Source organism: Salvelinus alpinus, chromosome 5 (genome assembly GCF_045679555.1).
Source record: "Salvelinus alpinus chromosome 5, SLU_Salpinus.1, whole genome shotgun sequence".
NCBI classification, from domain to species: domain Eukaryota; kingdom Metazoa; phylum Chordata; class Actinopteri; order Salmoniformes; family Salmonidae; genus Salvelinus; species Salvelinus alpinus.
In genome coordinates, this window is record NC_092090.1 from 49,385,217 (window position 1) to 49,399,680 (window position 14,464).

Sequence of the window (14,464 nt, forward strand, 5' to 3'; positions counted from 1 at the left end):
TTGTAAGTAGGAAAACCTGCAAAATCGGCAGTGTATCAAATACTTGTTCTCCCCACTGTATATATATATTAGGAAAAGCCTCAGAACAGCCCCAATTCATCAGGGCCTTTATCCCCATTCCTAGCATATACAGGTGATTAAACTAATTGTATTCTAAACTGAAGATCATGAGTTAGTTGATTATTGGAGTCAGGTGTGTTAGCTTGGGCTGGGGCAAAAGTGTGACACCATCCAGGTCCCCGAGGACTAGAGTTGCCCGTCCCTGATTTATATTGATATGTTCAGTAACTTTGGTCACAATCTGTGACTATCCTATTTGGCTGCATGCTTGTACATTTTACCCCCGAAAAATTACATTACAGTTTCAGTATCTCTGGCCCAGAAAGTTGAGTTCTTACGAGGTAAATCTCTCCTGGTACAGTGGGGTCTCCTGCAGTTTTCTCATAGTGTCTACGTCAGGGGTCTCCAACCCTGTTCCTGGAGCGCTACCCTCCTGTAGGTTTTCGCTCCAACCCCAGTTGTAACTAACCTGGTTCAGCTTATAAACCAGCTAATTATTAGAATTATTAGAATCTAGGTGTGCTAGATTAGGATCGGAGTGAAAACCTACAGGACTGTGGCTCTCCTGGAACAGATTTGGAGAGCCCTGGTCTAGGTCAACTGAAAAGGGTACTTGGTGGGTACTGTTCCTGAAAAAATCTGAATGTTCATCCTTTCTGTATATTTGCATGTCTTAAAGCATAATAACTGTATGAAAGTAACTATTAACACATCCATAGTCCAAGTGTTTATGTTTGATAATTGACTGATTGGTTGAGAATTTCAGGATATTTTACCAAAATCTATTACTAAACTCAGCAAGAAAAGAAACGTCCCGGATTTTTCAGGACCCTGTCTTTCAAAGGTAATTTGAAAAAATCCAAATAACTTCACAGATCTTCATTGTAAAGGGTTTAAACACTGTTTCCCATGCTTGTTCTATGAACCATAAACAATGAATGAACTTGCACCTGTGGAACTGTCGTTAAGACACTAACAGCTTACAGATGGTAGGCAATTAAGGTCACAGTTATGAAAACTTAGGACACTAAAGATGCCTTTCTACTGACTGAAAAACACCAAAAGAAAGATGCGCCTGCTCATCTGAGTGAACGTGCCTTAGGCATGCTGCAAGGAGGCATGAGGACTGCAGATGTAGCCAGGGCAATAAATTGCAATGTCCGTACTGTGAGATGCCTAAGACAGCGCTACAGGGAGACAGGGTGAACAGCTGATCATCCTCGCAGTGGGAGACCACGTGTAACAACACCAGCACAGGATCGGTACATCCAAACATCACACCTGCGGGACAGGTACAGGATGGCAACAACAACTGCCCGAGTTACACCAGGAACGCGCAATCCCTCCATCAGTGCTCAGACTGTCCGCAATAGGCTGAGAGAGGCTGGACTGGGGGCTTGTAGGCCTGTTGTAAGGCAGGTCCTTCCCAGACATCACCGGCAACAATGTCGCCTATGGGCACAAACACACAGGGTCCGTCATGGTCTGGGGTGGTGTGTCACAGCATCATCGGACTGAGCTTGTTGCCATTGCAGGCAATCTCAACGCTGTACGTTACAGGGAAGACCTCCTCCCTCATGTGGTACCCTTCCTGCAGGCTCATACTGACATGACCCTCCAGCATGACAATGCCACTAGCCATACTGCTCGTACTGTGCGTGATTTCCTGCAAGACAGGAATGTCAGTGTTCTGCCATGGCCAGCGAAGAGCCCGGATCTCAATCCCATTGAGCACATCTGGGACCTGTTGGATCGGAGGGTGAGTGCTAGGGCCATTCCCCCCAGAAATGTCCGGGAACTTGCAAGTGCCTTGGTGGAAGAGTAGGGTATTATCTCACAGAAAGAACTGGCAAATCTGGTGTAGTCCATGAGGAGGAGATGCACTGCAGTACTTAATGCAGCTGGTGGCCACACCAGATACTGACTGTTACTTTTGATTTTGACCCCCCCCCACCCTTTGTTCAGGGACACATTATTCCATTTCTGTTAGTCACATGTCTGTGGAACTTGTTCAGTTTGTCTCAGTTGTTGAATATTGTTATATTAATACAAATATTTACACATGTTAAGTTTGCTGAAAATAAACGCAGTTGCCAGTGAGAGGACATTGATTTTTTTGCTGAGTTCATTTCCATTGTGCCCATTTTCACCAGGTTTGACCTTTAACCCATTGAAATTTGCCTAATAAAACTAAATGTAACGTGTTTTTTGCATAATTTTGTGTCACCCTATCACTGTTTGATCTAGCACGGATGACAGCCTTTAACAAGAAAAAGCAAGCACTTTTTCCAGATTGGCAGGTCTACTACTAGCAGCATATAGGTTGCATCCCAAATGGCATAAAGCTCTGGTCAAAAGTAGTACACTATGTAGGGAATACGGTGCCATTTGGGACACAATCATAGTGAGTTTTATTTCTGCCCTAAAAAAAATCTGACAAAAACTCCCCCTCTGCATACTCCATTGAGCTCTGCTGACAACAGAATGCTTTTCCACTCTCTTCCTTAGATCATAAGTTCTGAAAAATAAAGGATAGCTGGTTTGTAATCAGGTGGCGACTGTCGCCGCTTTGGTTTTGCTTAATAAAGCTATTTTTCCACTTCTGAGTGTCCCGCGTCTTTCAATACTTGTGCCATGAATAAATGGTCTTATTAAGGGTTCACCGCAAAGCTGTGAAGACATATTATTATTGTATTTTTTTTATTTTTTTTACATGGTTAAATAACTCAAGCATAGATTGGTCACTTTTTGTTCTAATTTGAAAGCTAAGGGATTGGTCTAAAGATGGCAGGGTTATTGACAAATCAAAACTCAGACATGTCCATTTAAACCAGTGTAAATCCACTCCACAGTGGCCTATCAACTTGAAACTTGTTATTGCTATCATGGACATCCCTAAGATGAACCACACTGAATTTGGTATTGATATCTCCCAACAAAAAAAAATGAACAAATCATTCGTTAAATTTGTAACGCTAACGCTCAGAATCATCTGCAATCATCTTCTCCTCGTGAACCATACGTCAGGTTCACTCCAGATTTTGTATTTAGTCTCATTACATCCGTCTTTAATGGTTCTAAGAAAAAATGGTTGCTGCATTTAAATATGGCCGCACTGTACCTATAGATGCACGTTAGCACATATGCTAATCTTCTCATGAACCATAAGTCAGATTGACTCCAGATGTAGTATATAGATTCAAACAATGAATTAGCCTCTAATGGATTTGACAATGATTAGTTGCTGCATTCAAAGTCGGCCACACTACACCACTAAATGGCACCATATGGCACCATATGACACTAGGGCTACAAGAACCGAGACGATTTTGATATCTGTTGAATTAATGTTTGTGCGTGCATGCATGCGTGTGAGTGAGTGTGGAGTGATAGACAACGGAAGAAATAGATGCTGTGTGGAGTAAACTAGTAGAGGAGACAGTCCATGTCTACATTTCAAAATTCCCAAACATAGAGGACAGCAAGGAGTATAGAGCCATCGGCAGAAAGATACTTGCACGACATTTATGCTTAAAGCACAAGGGTTGAGAGCCATGGGTGAGTGGATTTCTTTCTAAGCACAACTTCCACAGGTTGTACAGTGCCTTCAGTAAGTATTCACACCCCTTGACTTAGTACACATTTTGTTGTGTTACAGCCTGAATTCAAAATGTATTGCATAGATTATTTTATCTCACCCATCTACACACAATACCCCATAATGACAAAGTGAAAAAGTGTTTTTAGAAATGTTTGCTAATTTATTGGAAATGAAATACATAAATATCTAATTTGCATAAGTGTTCACACCCCTGAGTCAATACATTGTAGAAGCAACCTTGGCGGCGATTACAGCTGTGACTCTTTTTGGATGATTCTAAGAGCTTTGCACACCTGGATTGTGTCCGTTATTATTTTTTAAATTCTGCAAGTTGCCAGACAGCCATTTTCAAGTCTTTCCATTGATTTTCAAGATGATTTAAGTCAACAAAAAAAAGGTAGGCCACTCAGGAACATTCAATGTCGTCCTGCTGAAACAGTGTCTGTTGAAAAGCAGACTGAACCAGGTTTTCCTCTAGGATTTTGCCTGTGTTTATAGCTGTATTCTTTCTTTTTATCCTAAAAACTCCCTATTCCTTGCTGATGACAAACATACTGATAACATGCAGCCACCACCATGCTTGAAAATATGATGTGTTGTGTTGGATTTGCCCCAAACTTAACGCTTTGTATTCAGGACAAAAAGTTAATTTCTTTGCCACATTTTTTGCAGTATTACTTAAGTGCCTTGTTGCAAACAATATGTATGTTTATTTTTATTCTGTACCGGCTTCCTTCTTTTCACTCAGTTTTTTAGGTTAGTATTGTGGAGTAACTACAGTGTTGTTGATCCGTCCTCAGTTTTCTCATATCACAACGATTAAACTCTAACTGTTTTAAAATCACCATTGGCCTCATTGTGAAATCCCTGAGCAGTTTCCAGCCTCTCTGGCAACTGAGTAAGGAAGGACACCTGTATCTTTGTTGTGACTGGGTGTATTGATACACCATCCAAAGCTTAATTAATAACTTCACCATGCTCAAAGGGATATTATTCAGCATCAGCTTTTTTTTTTTTTTACACATTTACAAATCGTTGCCTTTCTTTGCGAGGCATTGAAAAGCCTCCCTGGTCTTTGTGGTTGAAATCTGTGCTTGAAATTCACTACTTGATTGAGGGACCTTTATCTGTATGTGTAGGGTACAGAGATGGGATAGTCATTAAGAAATAATGTTAACCACTATTATTGAACATGGAATGAGTCCATGCAACGTATTATGCAATTTGTTAAGCAGAAACAGGTTGAATACTTAATGACTAGACATTTCAGCGTTACATTTTTTATTAATTTCTAAAATGTTCTACAAATAAAACTTATGGGGTATTGTGTGTAGATCAGTGACACAACATCACAATTTAATACATTTTAAATGTAGGCTGTAACATGACAAAATGTGGAAAAAGTTAAGGGGTGTGAATACTTTCTGAAGGCACTGTATGTTGCATTATAGAATTATAGCTCCGCTCAGTGATTTCTGCATACCAGGTCACCAACAAAACTTTAACAATAGCGCAAATACATGCAAACACCACTTGATTTCTATGACTTGTCTAGCTTACAGTTTATCTGAAAGGTCACTACTTCAAACAATGTTTTCTTACAGACATTGTTCACCAAATGTTTCAGCCAAAAGATAAGGCAAGAAAGAGCGCTGGGCCTTCAGCGGAGGCCAGAAATGAGCCCCTCCTCCTATAGCTCCTCCCACCACCAGCCTCCTCTGATATCATCATCCCCAAATCCAACCCAACATTTTGGCAACAGGGTGTTCTCCAGGGCACCACCCAGACTATGGAACTCCATGCCTTCATCTGTCTGTGGTGGTTGGTAACCAACGGTTATGTAATTGGTTTAAATCTGAGCTTTGACTATAGCATACTTTGCTATCACACCTCCTGTGCAAATGTATGTGTCTTCTTGTGTGGAGTAGGGTAAATAATGGATGAGCACGAATCAAATCGCATGTGTGTGGTGTAGCATTAAAGTAAGGTCAGGCCCACTTCAATATCTTAAGCTTTCAAAATATAATATCTATGGAATATATGGATAATGTCCATTCATTTAAAAAAGTGTTTACTCCAAAGTATGAGCTTGTTGTTTTGTTTTGGATGTATTGTTTTCAAATGTGTTATTGTTGTTTCATGTTTAATATACCTAATTAAAATGTCAATAACATATGTATATACTTTTGACAAATCTTAAATTACCCATGGATGTTGTGTGCTTATAGATTATTGTTATTAGGCTATTATTATTATTGCTAAATAGCGTTAATAATTAAAGGGTTAAAAAAAAAAAAAAACATGCCTCCTAAAGAGGTTCCTTGAAGGACGTTTTCAAAAAGGTTCTTCAAAGAACATTTTCAAAAAGGTTCCTCGGGGAACCCTGCATTTCAAAAAAGGTTCCCCCACAGTGGCAACTCAAAAGGATCGTCGAATAACCTTTTCTTCTAAGAGTAGTCTGTCTCCTGCCCTCTCCCATTCTGTGTCTTGCGGAAGGTGTGAGAAGTACAAGGAAAGAGGAGCAGAAATCAATTACAATTATTCTCTGTTGACAAAGTAATTAAACCTTGGAGCAGCCAGCTAATTTAGCAGCGCGAGGCCCTTATCTGTAGAGGCCCAGATTTACGAGGGGCGCGGGCCACACGGGCGCAGCAAGCATTGCAGGTGTTTATCGCACATTTAATAAGGTACGCGGGCTACAGTGACGAGCTCGTTTAAAGACACTGCGAGGTCGCTGGACCGTTTCTGCGGGGTTGTGTTATTCGGATTATTTGTGTATCTTTCTTAAGGGTTTGGGTTGGTTGCATAACGGTTGCCTAAATAACAACAAAATAGGATGCTCATGGGATTGTTTGCCCACGAGAATGAACCAATTTTGAATTAGGGGGCCATTTCGTTAACAGAGAAGAGAAAGCTGAACAATGCCGTGCGCAATGCAGTATTTTAGGGCATGCTATTTGTGGTACTGGGAAAGTTCCAAAGCCTCCAATGTAGCCAAAGCCTCAATGACCACGTGTTTTTTTTTTTAAGTGTCCTTTTTGCGTAAGAGGTTAACAAATGAGTAGCTGTGCTTGTTTCGGTGACGCACACAGACACGTATAGCCGTATATCGCATGTGTGCTTAAATTCCTTGAAGCGTAGTAAAGTCTATATATAGCCTGGAGGCTTTAAAAAAAAAAAGACTTTGCAGCAGTCTGCAGTTTTTGTCATGACACACTTCACAAATATTTGTACAAGGAAAATGGTGTAAATAATTGTTATGGTGGATATTTATAATATTTTATAAATATAAAGTATAGCCCAAACTGTATAGTCTGTGCAAAACATTTACTGACACACATATGGAAACGAAATATCTGCTTTTAAAATTGATAATCATATGTCGTAGTCTATATAATTATATGTGATCCTTATATTAAAATATAGGCGAAATAAGTCATATATGATGCTAGATGTTAAGTTACGTTTTCAGTGTTTTCAACATATTACTTTCTTAAGAAATGTTCAATAGCATTTACGCAAAGTAGGCATACTTACAACACAATAGAAACCATACTAACCATCTAACGAAATAGTTTCCCAATCAATGTAATCTTCTCTCCCACAAATGGTACATGTTCTCTCACGAATTGACGTGCTGCATGCGTTCTCATCCCCCAAAATGTCATCTAGGCCTACATGCAAATCCTCCCTAGCTCGTGTGTACTTACACATCCCCTCGAGAAAAGGGTATTATTAATCAGCTGGTGAATGAGTCAGTCCAAGCACGCACACACTGAGCGACATGTGCGTGAACAACCATGCGCACGTTCCCGCGCGTCTTCGCCCGGTGTAGCTTTAAAAATAAGAATCCAAGGCCAATGATTTATCAAACTCTTATTATCAAGAAAATGTCAAGCGAAGGGCACCTTGCTCCGCACTGACGCAAACCCAATATTTCCCAGTGAGGTATAGAAAGCTTTGCACTAAGCACAGCCAAATCCACTACTACACCTTCCAGTTCTCTTTACAGCTGTTTTTCAGCCTTTCAGCCTCAGCACGTCTTAAAAGCCTCTTCACAAATGGTGAGTAGGCTACATACTTTGTTTGTTTTCTTCATTCTACATTACATTTGTCATACAAGTTATCTTATTTATCTAAATGGTTGAAGCCAGCCTTACTTCGTTTTGTGGAAATATTTTCATTTATTCAAACTGCATGCTGGATAATGGGCTGTATTGAGTAGCCGAGTTGTGCGCTGTCCATGGTACTGAAATCGAGCTGCATAGCGCTGCGCTCCACACACGGAAACTTTTCACAACTTGCGTTCACATGGCAATCTCTGAGCAAAAGATGCATTCAGTTCAATCAACAACAAAAAACTCTTGTTTCGTTCGATCTTTTCCATTCAAGTAGGGCTATTTGTATTGAATGGATTTGTTTTCAGTTTAAGAAAAACGAAATCAGATAATGTCCTTTTTATAGACTATATGCAAGGTGGTAGACAAAACACGCAGAAACGTGACTAAATAACCATCCCCTTTTTTTAAACTTCAACCTAAATGTAGCATGTTTGTGTTTAGAAATCCCGCGCTCTCTTACATTGCTTTGTTTCCTCTTGGTTAGGATATATATGCGGAGATAGTAATTTGTATTTCTGCACGCCCGGGTCCTCTCAGAGATGTAGCCTGATGCCGGTGATCATACATGCCTGCCAGGGAGAGGGGAGCTGTCAAGAGCCCGGCAGCTTGTCTATTGCCCATAAAAATCAGTGGCTGTGTGGAGCTGAATGACATGGGGGAAATGGGGCGTAAAATTAAAGAATCTCGCAGTAACAGCGAACAGGAGAGGCAAACCCCCGCAGACTGTGATCTGAAGCCCAGAGCTGCGGAGCCAAAACATGCAACAAAGGGCTTTTAAAATACTGCAGAAACACCCACCGCTGCTGTATTTTTATTGTAGGTGATTAGCCCATATTTTTGATTTGAAAATAATAGCGCTAAAATAATCTAATTCTCAATTCATAGCCTATTAGTGCTAACACTGAGCTGGCAAATGCATCTTAAAGTGTTTCTGTTTGTCTAGCCTTTTATATGATTTTTTTTACCCCTTGTCTTGTGTGAAGAGCTTCATCTGTAAATTACATGTTGCAGGATTTCTCCGACCAGAGAGAGATGGCCAAACAGCCGGCCAATGCTCCTACCGGTTTTAACCCGTTGCACCAGCCGGAGGGAGTTTCAGCAAACAAACCGGATAATGCCTTTAACCAAACGTCCGCAGCATACCCGGCCCCCCAGCCATCACAATCCAACGAGAGCAAAACTTTCTGTCCCACGGAAAATAAACCAGGAGAATCGGGAGAAGTCAAAGTCTATGGGACGTTTAAAAACGCCGCTCTGCCGGTGCCTGGATCCGTGGCTGCGAACTCGGCTGCCCGGGATATCCCTGTCCAGTACGGGGACCCGCTTAGGGCCACCGGGGATCAAAACAATGCATCGGGCAACTGGACCACCATGAGCCAGACCACCATCATTCTGGGCGCAGATGGCAACACGTCTGTTCAGCCCGGCGCCGTGACGGGGGTAAGTGGGCTCAAACGAATTGTTTCGATACGGGGAGGATCGTCCAAACAACCGGGGTCAGGAGAGTTTAGGGGGTGGGGTGGACTACAAGACGAACCGTGGTTTGGAGTGAGTGGTGATCTATCTGACATGCAACCTGTATTGCCTATTAGGATAGGGAATTGGCTGTGGTGTTATCGGGTCGTTCACGGATAAGGAAGCCGAGGTGGGGGTGACATGCTGCGGCTGAGGAGAAGTTGTAATTACGGTCCCATGGGACTCCTTCTGAGATTAGTCCGGCACTGGAGACTGCTGCTGAGGGGTGATTTGAGAGAATATGAGCTATATAGCCTATTCAAGTGAGTTTCCATTTGCAATGGCCAGATGCAGTGACCAGAGGTTACAATTGTATATGAATCAGGGTTAGAATTCACCAATACAATAGTTTAGAAGAATTCCCAGTTATTGTGGCAAATGATCAAAATATAGAACGGAAAAGGTAGGCTATCTATTTCGATGTTCTGACCCTCTGCCTTAGGCTAGAGTAGGCTACCTATTTGATTAAATTCTGTCAACAAAAGTTGGTCTAAAACGGCGTCGTGAAAGTGCTGAATGGACGGAATCTTTTGAATGCAGTGAGATAAAGGAATAGGCCTACTGTAAAATGGCTGTTTGTGCATCAGCATACAGTAATGGTATATCCCCCGCACTACGCTGCTCGGTGTGTCAGGTATAGATAGAAAGAGGGATAGAAACCCCGCGTCATGCTCTCTCGGGATTGGTCTCGGTAAACCCATGACAGCGCTCGGTAATGGGTTACATAAGGCTGCGGATTCTGCCCATTGTTACAATCCCCGCGAGGGCATTCCTCGCCACTCTCCTCTTCTCTCTCCTCTTCCTCCCGCGCGCCAGCCTGACAGTGTTCCATTGATAAGCTTGGTCCATTCTCCCTCTACCCCTATTGGCGGGGAATCAGAAAAAAGGAAATTGGAATTATCTGTATTTATGAATATTCATATGAATTTGTCCTGTCACGTTTTAAAATGCTCACATCAATCAAAGAGTGTTGTTCCCGAGATTATTATGTGTGTTGAAGCGGGTTGTAATTCGTATGTTCTGACTGTTCCAAATAGCCTATACTTGTGGCTAATTTGATAGATCGAATAAAGAAACGAATCCTTCGCCCAGTAAGGCAGGAGGTTTGGGATCTGAGACGTTTTAATGATTGGCTATACTAAATGTAAGTCCTATATGGTTACTTAATGTACATGAAACCTAGCATTAAAATCCACTGATTTTCCCAGGTGGAAGACGATGACGAGAGTGGAGATGAGAATAAGGCCAGGGGTAACTGGACTAATAAATTGGATTTCATCCTGTCCATGGTTGGCTATGCCGTGGGACTGGGAAACGTGTGGAGGTTTCCATACCTTGCCTTCCAAAATGGTGGAGGTAAGGAGAGTGTTGAGTTGAGAATGTACCTGCACTGCAAATGTCACTAAAGTTGTAAATGCAAAAGCACCTAAATGCGGAAAAGAAATAACGCTGATTCCAAAACTGATCAATGTTATTTTAATGAGATATTCCATTGCTCCACAATGATAGATGTATATGTTTGACATCACGCATAATTGATATGAACGAAATTGACGATGTAATTAAATTTCGAGGAACAAAATGGGAGTAAGTGGACTTAATTGTGTTTTTATCCTGGATGATTTGTATTGTTGTTTTGCCATTGTTTAAACACCAGTATGCTTAATGTGTTTTAACATTATCAAACGAAAATACATCACTTTAATTCATTCACTTGCTAGGCTATATCATTGTAGTTGAAATTAGTGTCGGGAAAAAAACACATTCTTCACTTAACTTTTTGACTGCCTTTTCTTCTCTAAAGGAATAGGCGACTTTTTATTATGACACGTTTTCCAAACAGTTATAGAACGCGCCTTAGCTAGCGTTATTTTTCAGCGTCTAAGAGCCTACACTTTTTCGTGGATTTTAGTTAAATTATTTAGGCTTTATGATTGTTAATAACTTCTGTAAACAAAATATTATGTATATATTTTTTTATTATTACTAGGCCTATCTTCATTTCAATCTAGTTTGGTCTACACTATGCATTATTCTATTCTAGCTACCTTATACAACTAATTAGGCTAGATGTAAGGGAAGCAAATAAGTATAACCCATTTAGATATGTCACATTTATTTCATTATTACCCGCCATACATAATCTCTTTATTCCACGAGAAAGGCAGTCGAATTAAGTCTGTTATAGCCTTCTTTTTAAACCACGTTAGCCAAGTTTGAGTAATCTCTTTTCACTTGTACCTGTGCGCTACTTTGAAATGCTTCCCCGTTTCCCTGTGTGTACAGGTGCTTTTTTGATCCCCTACCTTATAATGTTGTGCCTCGCCGGGATCCCTATCTTTTTATTGGAGGTTTCCCTGGGTCAGTTTGCCAGCCAGGGCCCCGTGTCCGTCTGGAAAGCCATCCCGGCTCTACAAGGTAAACTACGCATATACAGCCTGCGATCCAAACTCATAAAGTCACGTATTTAAAACTAGTAACATACACTAACTTCAGGAGAAAAAAATGAAAACTACTTATTATGATATAATTACTTTTGATCAAGCTCCTCTGCCTGCTTAAGAGTAATTTACATATTTCGTCTCATTTATTTATTTTAGGTTGCGGGATTGCCATGTTGATAATATCTGTCTTGATAGCCATATACTATAACATTATTATGTGCTGGACACTGTACTACCTGTTCGCTTCGTTGAAGGGCTCACTGCCATGGGCTAACTGTAAGAACGAGTGGAACACGTTGGACTGTAAGGACAAAGACATGCTTCTCTTAGGTAAGACCACAATGCGCCAGAACGCACACACACACTCTCATGCATGCGCACACACATATACACCTAAGCACCCCCTCACCATTGCGCAATGCGCAACGCACTCCTCAGCTAAGGTCTTTGCCTGTAACCTGCCCTATAGTGTAGAGTGGCGGGTTATTTTAAGCATTGTTTTCTAGTTTCATATACATCCAAAAGTGCTACTTTTGCTTACTAGGTTTATTGTATTGATTTTTATATTTATTCTGTGGGTCTCAAGTTCTTTTTTCAACTGTGTGTAGGCTACAAATGTGTGATATTTTTGTAATCTTTATTGTAATCTAATCTATATCATGAGCAAAAAGCAGTTATGCAAAATGTGTATTTTAAAGATTAAGGTGTAGGCTCAGTAGACAAATTCGTTTTTGCATTTGTGCAATTATGAGTAATTGTTTTTAGGTTACATTGGGTTACAATTCATTAAAAAAAATAAGATAAATTGATAAAAGAATGGCTCGCAGTATGACCGGATATTTTTCTCCCAGTTGCATGGGGGGGGGGGGGGGGGGATCGAAATTTGATTAAGAAAATGCAATTTTTGTCTATTGCATTTCAGTGAATTCAGCACAAAAGTTGCTTGCTTGACACATTTACAAGTAGTGGAGTTGCTGCAGTGCCGCAGTGTGCGCCAGACTGCCCTCTCTTGGTCATAGTAAGAGTTACAGTAACTGTCGTCTCTGTATCCTTGAATAGCATTGATGCTTGTGTCAACCCGTAGCTTGCATTGGTAATACAACAAACTCATGATCATCATACAAAGCGAAACTAGATCTACTCTGTCAAACATGCTGAACGTTTCTATGTGTATTCTAAGTCTAGGCTACATTTGATATAACCTTAAAAAAATATTGGGAAAAAGGTTATTTCATAATAAGCACAATTTGTATTTACAGTTCTGTTAAATGACAAATAACCATTACATATATAGATAAATAAATAAACATGCTTCATCCATACAGTGGATGAATGGCTTTCATCTGAGAATAGAGGACATTTCCTTTAATGGGTATCAAGTACAGTATGTAAAGAACAGTAATATGTAAAGCATGGCAGAGATCACTGTTTTGGGTGTATGAACCAGTGTGCTGGGCAAGTATCTATTCTACATTATACCATCCCACCTGAGAAAACTGAAAGTTGATACAGTTTTTAAACCAGCTTGTAAATCTGTCTTGTCTGTCCTGGTTGACATGTGTTGGTTTCTGGTTGTGACAGACACGTGCATCCTCCATGATAAAAACGTCACCTCTGTAAAGAACAGCTCGTTCTGTCTGTCGGCTCAAGCCATTGGAAACCTGACCAAACTGGTTAACATGACCTCTCCGGATAACAAAACGTACGTCAGCCCCAGCGAGGAGTACTTCAAGTAAGTCAAATCAAAGTTGATTTGTCATATGCACAGGATACAGTGTAGTGTACACCGTATAATTAAATGCATACTTGCAAGCTCTCCTCGCAAACAATAAAATAGCTAAAAAAGTATTAAATGAAAATATAGTCAAAAAAATGTAATAAAGATAATAACTTGCATCAGAGTTACAGAGAGGTTCTATGTTTGAAGTAGGCCTGCTGGCTGAGGATACTTGTGATTTCTCATACTATACTGTAAATGTTGGTTTCCTTTCTAACATAATTAGGCCACAGTTAGTGGGCTATATAGACACAATTGTTTCCCGCTATTGATTGATATGAAGGAATAATACATGTCAGATCTGAAATAACTGTTTTATATTTCTCTCTCTGGCTCTCTCTGGCTCTCTCTATGTCTCTCTCTCTCTCTCTCTCTCTCTCTCTCTCTCTCTCTCTCTCTCTCTCTCTCTCTCTCTCTCTCTCTCTCTCTCTCTCTCTCTCTCTCTCTCTCTCTGGCTCTTTGCTCTTTGTCTCTCTCTCTCTCTCTCTCTCTCTGGCTCTTTCTCTCTGGCTCTCTCTTTGGCTCTCTCTCTCTCTGGCTCTCTCTCTCTTTGGCTCTCTCTCTCTCTCTGGCTCTCTCTCTCTGGCTCTCTCTCTCTGGCTCTCTCTTTGTCTCTGTGTGTGTGTGTGTGTGTGTGTGTGTGTGTGTGTGTGTGTGTGTGTGTGTGTGTGTGTGTGTGTGTGTGTGTGTGTGTGTGTGTGTGTGTGTGTGTGTGTGTGTGTGTGTGTGTGTGTGTGTGTGCGTGCGTGTGTCCCATAGGTACAATGTCTTGCACATCTCCAAAGGGATAGAGTACCCTGGAGACATCCGCTGGCCCCTCGCAGGCTGCCTGTTGCTGGCCTGGTTGATAGTCTACCTCTCCCTGGCCAAAGGAATCAAGTCATCAGGGAAAGTAAGAGAAATCTCTCACTCTCTGCTGACGTGGTACCTCCTTTGGATTTGAATA

At 41.0% G+C, this 14,464-nt stretch overlaps 1 protein-coding gene across 2 annotated transcripts in view; it reads left to right on the forward strand.

Moving 5' to 3' along the window:
• The first annotated feature begins 7,476 nt into the window (after positions 1-7,476).
• LOC139576293 (sodium- and chloride-dependent glycine transporter 2-like) overlaps positions 7,477-14,464 on the forward strand; it is a 52,260-nt gene continuing 45,272 nt past the window's right edge. Inside the window, exons 1-7 of one of the 2 annotated variants that reach the window (XM_071402226.1) lie at positions 7,477-7,725; positions 8,794-9,222; positions 10,506-10,653; positions 11,584-11,715; positions 11,898-12,071; positions 13,323-13,473; positions 14,278-14,410. In XM_071402226.1, coding sequence (XP_071258327.1) covers positions 7,723-7,725; positions 8,794-9,222; positions 10,506-10,653; positions 11,584-11,715; positions 11,898-12,071; positions 13,323-13,473; positions 14,278-14,410 — 1,170 coding nt within the window. In that variant the 5' untranslated portion in view covers positions 7,477-7,722. Of the gene's footprint in view, positions 7,726-8,784; positions 9,223-10,505; positions 10,654-11,583; positions 11,716-11,897; positions 12,072-13,322; positions 13,474-14,277; positions 14,411-14,464 lie in introns of those variants that run through there. The other variant, XM_071402225.1, reaches the window with a different exon arrangement.